The sequence below is a fragment of the Ictalurus punctatus genome, chromosome 29 (genome assembly GCF_001660625.3).
Source record: "Ictalurus punctatus breed USDA103 chromosome 29, Coco_2.0, whole genome shotgun sequence".
Lineage (NCBI taxonomy): Eukaryota > Metazoa > Chordata > Actinopteri > Siluriformes > Ictaluridae > Ictalurus > Ictalurus punctatus.
The window spans coordinates 1,749,939-1,758,138 of record NC_030444.2 but is presented as its reverse complement, the minus strand read 5'-3'; the positions used below and the strand labels follow the sequence as shown (position 1 = coordinate 1,758,138).

At 41.4% G+C, this 8,200-nt stretch overlaps 1 protein-coding gene across 1 annotated transcript; it reads right to left on the bottom strand.

The window, feature by feature from the left end:
- Positions 1-529: 529 nt before the first annotated feature.
- On the bottom strand, positions 530-7,477 carry LOC108260937 (cytochrome P450 4V2). Its single transcript, XM_017461670.3, has 11 exons — positions 7,221-7,477; positions 5,990-6,102; positions 5,382-5,467; positions 4,772-4,962; positions 3,747-3,816; positions 3,072-3,198; positions 2,799-2,975; positions 2,212-2,314; positions 1,940-2,074; positions 1,253-1,432; positions 530-1,135 (listed from the first exon to the last, which is right to left on the bottom strand). Exons 1-11 carry the CDS (start codon positions 7,402-7,404, stop codon positions 972-974), a joined length of 1,530 nt encoding a protein of 509 aa, XP_017317159.1. The 5' UTR covers positions 7,405-7,477; the 3' UTR covers positions 530-971.
- Positions 7,478-8,200: the final 723 nt, after the last annotated feature.

Below are 8,200 nucleotides of genomic sequence, written 5' to 3'. Positions count from 1 at the left end.
TTTATTATGTCATTAATTATTTCGGTAATTAGCGGTCCTAATTCAGTCCACGCAGGATTTTACAGAGGTTTTGTGCTTTTATTTTGTTGTTGTTGTTGTTGTTTTTTTTACGGAAGACTGCACGAATCTGCGAAATCACAATCGCGGGAAACTGTTCCGCGCTCGTTCGTAAACGAGACCGTTTTTAGCTGTACTCGTGTTCGACGCGTGTGAATCGAAGAGGGCTTCGGCCGAACGCGGGGTCTGACGCCGTCACGTGACGCTTCTCGGCCCGAATCTACGGAAAAATCTCAAAAACCGTACGTTCCTCCGAATATCGCGGCGCTCGCTCGATTTCGCGTTCATTTCTGCGACGGCGAAATCCTGGAGCACCGGGGAAATGTTTGAGATTCGGTTTTTATCCCATAATAGTTTATTTATTGATTTATTTATTCATTTATTGAATCCATTCAAAGAGTCACATGTTCAGCAGGAAGTTGCATCATCTGAATTTCGTAAAGCTCACGGGAAGAAGAAAAGTAAGCTTGCGTTAGATGTTTGTTTACTTTATTTGATCACAGCGTTACTACTCAAATTACAGACTGAAAGTTAGTAATTAATTAATTTATTTATTTATTTTTGAATTTAAGTAACATTTTCGGTAAATCATTAAGAAAATCCTTCGCATGGAGGCTAATCACTTTTAGTGGAAAGATCGAAAAGGGTTCCTACATTTGGAGAACGAACGTGAATGAAAACACTTTTGATTGATCCCGTTTATCCTATGATCATAAAACACATCTATCCTAATGGGAGTGGTCTCTTCAGGGATGACTCCGCCCCCTCCCAAACCCAAACCAAAGTACACGAGGGCTAAAGTATAGGTGTGGTTATCTTCCATATCAACGATAGGATAAGAATATTGGTTTTACTGCCACCCTTTAAGCTCATCTCTTAATAGCACCTATCGTGTGTGTGTGTGTGTGTGTGTGTTAGCGGCGTCTCTTCTCCAGCGTGATCCAGATGCCCTGCTCAGGTCTGAGGATGAGGTCTCCCAGTGGCTTCAGCTCGTCTCTCTTCTGACACGACACGATGTTGAAGGAGCGCAAGATGGAGGCCAGGATCACCTTCTCCTCCATCTGAGCAAAACGCTGACCTACACACACACACACACACACACACACACACACCCAAAACAGCTGTCAGTGCGCTAGTTCAACAGCACTGTCGTAATATTCGAACATTTCCGGTTACGAGTGTGTGAGAGAGAGACCGATGCAGTTGCGCAGGCCTGCAGAGAAGGGGATGTAGCAGTACGGGTTTCGTCCCACCGTGTTCTCGGGCAGGAAGCGCTCGGGACGAAACTCCTCGGGCTCGGGGAAGACTCGCGGGTCACGGTGCAGCGCGTACGTCAGTATGATCACATTTACACCTTTAGGCACTTTGTAGCCGTCTACACACACACACACACACACACTTACCAGGTCAGCAGTTTATCATAATTTCCACATTAGTAGGAATTTCATAATCAGTATGAATGATAAACGATGGATAAACGATGATGATGAATGGACAGTTAAAGAAATATCAAATATCAATAAATCAATCAACGAATCAACGGATGAATCACTGGGTAAACGAATCGGTCAGTCGACGGATCTCTCGATGAATATGCATGGATCAGTAAGAGAATGAACTGTTCACTGAACCAATAACTAAAGCAATGGATCAAACAATAAATAAATGGACTGAGAAAGAGATAAAAGAATGAATCAATTAAGGAATGAATCAGTGAATCAATCGGTCATCATCTTATGCATAAATATCTAAAAAAAAAAATATTATGAATCTTATATCTTGGAGGATTGTAAGTGAGTAAATGAGTGAGCAAATTTGTGTGTATGTGAGTGTGTGTGTGTGTGTGAGAGAGAGAGAGAGCGAGAGAGAAAGAGAGACTCACTGATCTTTGTGTCTTCACAGATGCTGCGAGCAAAGAACGGCACAGACGGAAAGATACGCAGCGCCTCTTTAATCACACACTCCAGATAACGCAGCTTCTTCAAGTCCTCGGTGGTAATGGGTCTGTCAGAGTCACCTGACACACACACACACACGCAAACAAAAATACACAATACATACAGTATATTCCTGATAAATACGTGAACATAACTGTAGAGTGTGTGTGTGTGTGTGTGTGTGTGTGTGAGAGAGAGAGAGAGAGAGAGAGCTCACCGAATACTTCATACAGTTCCTGCTGAACTTTCCTCTGTATGTCAGGATGAGCCCCCAGCAGATGAATGGCCCAGTTCATACCAGCCGCTGTAGTGTCATGACCCTGCCACCAGGGGGCGACAAAAACACCTAATTTCTAAAACACTGCAATGTGCTTCTTTCAAATAAAGTAATTCAATTTAGCCCAAATGTAGTCGATTAGCCAAAATCACTAGAACTAATAATGAACAAAATGAATATAAATGTTCGTGTGCATTTATAAGCAGTTTCACCTGCTGCTCATTTACCTAACAAATATTTTGACAGAAACGCATGTATTGGGTTAGCGCCCGATGGAAACCGTATTTACAGTTTATTTATAGTCAAACAGTGTTTTGAACACACATATATCTAAGAGAAATGTGGATATTGTGCATGGTTTTGTATCACTTTCATGGTCACTCAGCCTTCAAATAGACTTAGCTAGCTATAAGCTAGCTTATTCTTGGCTCCATATTTTCCCAGTTGCCTAGCAATAATGTTCTTTCGACTGTACATTCATACTAAAAAGCGCCAAGTCGTTCATTGTGACTGTATGAAACGGTTACCTCGAACATAAAAGTGTCCACTTCCTCCTGGATGTCTTGGTGTGTCATCTTGTTCCCGTCCTCGTCCGTCGTCTTCAGCAGCATATCCAGGAAGGCCCGCCTCTTCTTCTTTGTCTGATCCGATCCTCTGTCGTAGTCCATGTAGTGGAGTCCATACGCCTCCCTCTCACAAATGACCTACGTACGTGTCAAATCAATCAAAAGGACCGGTGAGACCTCAGAGCTGGTTGGATGCTATTTGTGACATCATAACTATTGACCAAAAATACGTACACTCTGGGTGAAGGAGTGCAGGATCTTCAGACAGCGGTCGTGCTCTTTGCCATCGCCGAAGTACTGGAACGCAAAGTCCGGCCAGAACCACGGCATCCGCTGGCGCTTGCTGATGAGGTCACTCATCCTGGACCAATCAGATTTCAGTGTCAGTTTGAGAGGTCATTGAGACACTGTTATTTAAAAGAGAAGTATCTATAGCTTTTACACAGCAAGTCGTGATTTAATCATCGTAGAGTGATTTTGCAGCTATCGACAAGGCCGGAGCTTAAGTTAAAGTGCTAGCAAACTTAACTCCTGGCTGTAAATGATCACAAATACATCATAACAATTTACCAAAAGTTATCCAGCTGGCTAGCGGACGTGACTCAGTTTCTTTTTCTGATTAGATTTTGTTAGAATAGTTAGCGTAAAGCAAACACTTTCTTTATTTACCGCAGTCTACGTGATGGTAACTAGCTGCTCGCTAGCCTGATCGCCGGCTACCTAAGATAGCTACTACTGGAAAGGTATCTATTAACTATACTATTTAGCTGGCTAATATTTGGTACTCAATATTATTGGGTAGTATATTGAGTAACTGAGGAAAGTTTTTTGAATTCAGGTGTGCCACAGCAGGGGAGATTTGCTAAATAGCGAAATCGCTAACTAGAGCTAACATCGATGTACACTTACCGATACACGGCGCGCACATACTCGGAGTCGTGGTTGCTCTGTGCGTAGATCTTCTTCCCCATGGCTGTTTCTGTGAATCAATCGCAATAACTAGTGATGAGAATTCTGACTCTTTTTAATAAGTCAGACTTACTAAGTCTCACTGATTCACCAAAGAGAGTCGACTCTTTCGGTTTCCGAGAGGCTTGTTGGATTTTTTTTCTTTTTTTTCTTTCTCGAAGCAGCCCAAAGTTATTAATCTTTGCTTATCTATCACTGTAATTGTTCGATTCATTTAACTCTACCTTCTATAACTAACAAAATACCACTAACCGGCCCGTAGAGTCAAAGAGTTGATTCACTTGTGAATGGATCATCACTAGCCATAAACTGTTTGAGCGAGAATAAGGTGTGGTTTTTCACAATCTGTTTACAATCTACAAACCTCTGAATCAACCATAAAGTAGCTTTTTTTTTCTCACATGGACTTTGAACTGCTTCGCTGAGAATTCTGAGGTAAACATCAGGACTGAACAAACATGAAGGTCAAATGAATGCTATTTTCAAATGGCTGTTAGCAATTGTAACTGCTAGCTTAGTTAGTTATTTAAGTTGGCATCCAGGGTCTGTTGATTACTTTACATATAACGAAACTATTTCTGTGTGTCTATGTTCTCTGAGGTAACTGTGGGCAAGGTGGGAAAGCTAACATTAGCCGTGTATGCTGATTATGCTAGCTTCTGCAAATTTTGCATCTAACGTCGCAGTTAAATGTTGTAGCGCCACATAACCCTTTCGTTTTCTTCTACTGCTGCAATGTTGACATTTCTCAATTTGTCAGATCTCATGCAAGTTTGAGTTAGCGATTAATGCTAGCTTGTTTTCCCTTCAGCAGCTAATGAGAGGCTAACATTTTAGTTCGTATTTAAAGTTCATTTCACTGTTATGAGAGTTAGGATGTTACCAATGTGGCTGTGAGAAGTTGATATGTAGGTATATGGACATTACAACTATAACAAAGCATAAGAAAACACACACACACACACCACAGATGATATCGAGAGCGCAGAGTGTGACGTGGCTGAAGCAGTCGAAGGGCCCTTTCCCTGCCTGCGTGTGAAGTTTGTCAACGAGGACCTCGGCCTGCTCGTTCATCACCTCCAGGAAGTCGGTCAGAATGGAGAAATGGAAGGTGGGCGTGAGGAGCTTTCTTCTGCGCCGCCATTTATCCCCCGTACTGAGAGAGAGAGAGATTATAAGAGGGTGAGGAAACGACAGTTTATAGCTGCTCTTACGTAAGTGATAACAAGAACGAACTAGCCTTGTAGATATTCCGCAACATTAAATGTAACCACAAACGGATAAAACTAAATGAATAAATATAATTGTTGGGGGGGGGGAACAACTTAAGGGTGGTAAGTGTAAGTCCATTTCATCACGTCACACCGTCGTGGATTATTTTCCTACTACAACACATGCATTTTTGTCCTGCTATTGATGTAGTGTCGTTCAAAAACGTCCCTCCATTACATATTATGTACATTTATTATAATATATAATTAGCCAATAATAACGACTAGTGTGGATCTCGTCTCAGTAAATCACAGTGGAAGCTCGTATGATGGAGTATGAGTTTTATTGCTTGCAGGTTTGTACCTCGTCAGTAGTCCGGTTCCGAGCCAGGGGTGCAAAAACTTATAAGCATAAGCCTTGTCCATGTGTAATGAGTTATTCAGAACCGGCTGAACAGGGAGAGAACACAGCGGACACATTAACCAGGGTGAAAACGGGTGTGGTTGATTAAATTAGTATCAGCATTAAGATAATAGTCAATTAGGTTACATAAACGCCACTTAACTCATAAACACAGAGCCTTGCGTAAGTATTCCCGTTTAAAGTGCAGCTGTCGCTACTCATCTAAGCACTTACATAAGCCTTTACCGCCCTTGAACCTTTCCACATTTTGTAGCGCTACACCCTGGAACTGGGAACCTCCATCCCCACTGTGAAGCATGGTGGTGGTGGCATCATGCTGAGAGTTACCCATGGTGCTTGTGCCGTAGTTCTTACTTCAGTATCGTGGGTTATTTCGTGTAGATTCATGATTTATTATCTCAACATTGTTCTAGAAACGTTCAACAGGTGTGTATACTTATGCACAAAACTGAATATAATGTGCTTAAAGCAGATACACTTTAAATGTCTGTTAAACTGGTTGGAGCATGTTTGTGCAAAAGTGTGTGTGTGTGAGTGTGTGAGTGTACCTCAATCGTCTCAGAGTGGTAGAGTAAGAGGAAGGGTACAGGTCCTATCCACAGCATGAGCAGCGGAGCGTCCCGAAACTCATTCGTGTATTGGATCACCTGAGAAAAAAACTCTAACACACCGGTATAATGCTTTATAAACTTTATAAACAGAGCGGCTGTGGATCAGGTGGTAGAGCGGGTCGTCCACTAATCGTAGGGTTGGAGGTTCGATCCCCGGCCCACGTGACTCCACGTGCCGAAGTGTCCGTGGGTAAGAGACTGAACCCCGAGTTTCTCCCGACGGCAAGTTAGCGCCTTGCGTGGCAGCTCTGCTACCACTGGTGTGTGAGTGTGTGTGTGAATGGGTGAATGAGACACAGTGTATATAAGTGCGCCATTTACCATGAACTGTATTTAACACAAATATTAGTGGTAATTTATCATTTAAAAAAATTAACTAATATAAAACTGATCTTCCAGTTAGTTCCACACATCAGGGACACTTTAAAATCTTGTCATTGGAAACATTTGCTATTAGCAGACTAGCAAAAAGATTCTGTTTGAGTGTTTATTGGCTTACTTATACACTTATTTATTTATTTAGACTGCTTATTTATTTATTTACCTATATACTTATTTATTTATTTTCTTATTTACACTACTTATTTATTTACTTATTTAGACTACTTTTTTATTTACTTACCTATATACTTATTTATTTTCTTATTTACACTACTTATTTATTTACTTATTTAGACTACTTATTTATTTACTTACCTATATACTTATTTATTTTCTTATTTACACTACTTATTTATTTACTTACCTATATACTTATTTATTTTCTTATTTACACTACTTCTTTGTTTACTGACCTATATACTTATTTATTTATTTTCTTATTTACACTATTTATGTATTTATTTAGACTGCTTATTTATTTACTTACCTGTATACTTATTTATTGTCTTATTTACACTATTTATTTATTTATTTAGACTGCTTATTTATTTACTTACCTATATACTTATTTATTTTCTTATTTACACGCCTTATTTGTTTACTTGCCTATATACTTGGTTATTTTATTATTTACACTACTTATTTATTTTCTTATTTACACTACCTCTTTATTTACTTACCTATACACTTATCTGCTTGTTTGCTTGTTTACTTGTTTACCTACTTGCTGGTATGCTTGCTGTAATATTCGTCATTATTGTGTTTTTTGTTTGGGGATGTGTCTCACCTCCGGCTTTGGTCTTGAGCTGGAGCGCGTGCCCGAGGAGAGGGTAGGCTACACCGATGCTCGGGACGGGCTTCAGCTCGGTCCACATCCGCAGGAAGTTCCGGAGCAGCCGGTACGAGACCCAGGCTACCACGAGCGCGAGGACGCACGCGCCCGCAGCCACCAAACCCAGAGCGCGCGCCATGTGCACCGAGGGCGCGAGCAGATGTGGGATAGGGATGTGATCTGCGCTCTGCGTCTCAACCTTGTCCAGTTCACACGAGTTCACCGCTCCCACCAGAGCTGACCAATCAGATGAAAGAGGAGTGGCCTGGTGGAAAAGACTTTGGAAGGTGGAACTTTTTTTTTTTTTTTTTTTTTTTTACAGATTGCCCCTTTTCTTTCCCCCACTCTCTATTCTGTTCTGTTTCTTTTCCTTCCCTCTTTTCCTACCTCATTCCCTTCCTTCATCGTTTCTCTTATTCTGTCTTTACTGTCTCTGACACCTCCCTTCCCTTTTTCTTTAATTCTCTCCTTCCTCCATATTTCTCTCTGCAGCCCTTTCTTGCACGCGCGGTGGATTGAGCAGATCTGTTTATCTCAGGAGTGAGTTCAGTAATGCACCGACAGAGGAAGAATAAACACCGTCACTGAATATTACTGGCTGTGGCTTGGAAGTTCAGGTTTTAAAGAATCTGCTCCTCCATCTCCACCTGAATGCCAAAACAACAACAACAACAACAACACCCTCCCTAACCTGCATTTTCACACTGACACAAAACATTTGCTTAAGTGCTCGAGTGTTTATTCTTTAACAAGTGTTTTTGTTTGTATTTTAAATTGACTGTCATTCTGTTATCCTGGTTACCCCCAACGACCCCCCAACCCCCCCCTTCTCTTTTTATTGTAAGAATCGCGGGTCATGATGCAGTGCGTACGTTAGAATGATCACATTTACACCTTTAAGCACCGTGTAGCCACCCCCCCCCCCCCCCCCCCCA

Excerpts from the sequence above, each read along its gene's own strand:
- LOC108260937 (XM_017461670.3), bottom strand. The coding sequence starts at position 7,404 with ATGGCGCGCGCTCTGGGTTTGGTGGCTGCGGGCGCGTGCGTCCTCGCG. Across the intron at positions 2,976-3,071 it reads TGCACTCCTTCACCCAGAGT|GTCATTTGTGAGAGGGAGGC; the intron begins GTACGTATTTTT and ends ACACGTACGTAG. Across the intron at positions 1,433-1,939 it reads CTGTGAAGACACAAAGATCA|ACGGCTACAAAGTGCCTAAA; the intron begins GTGAGTCTCTCT and ends GTGTGTGTGTAG.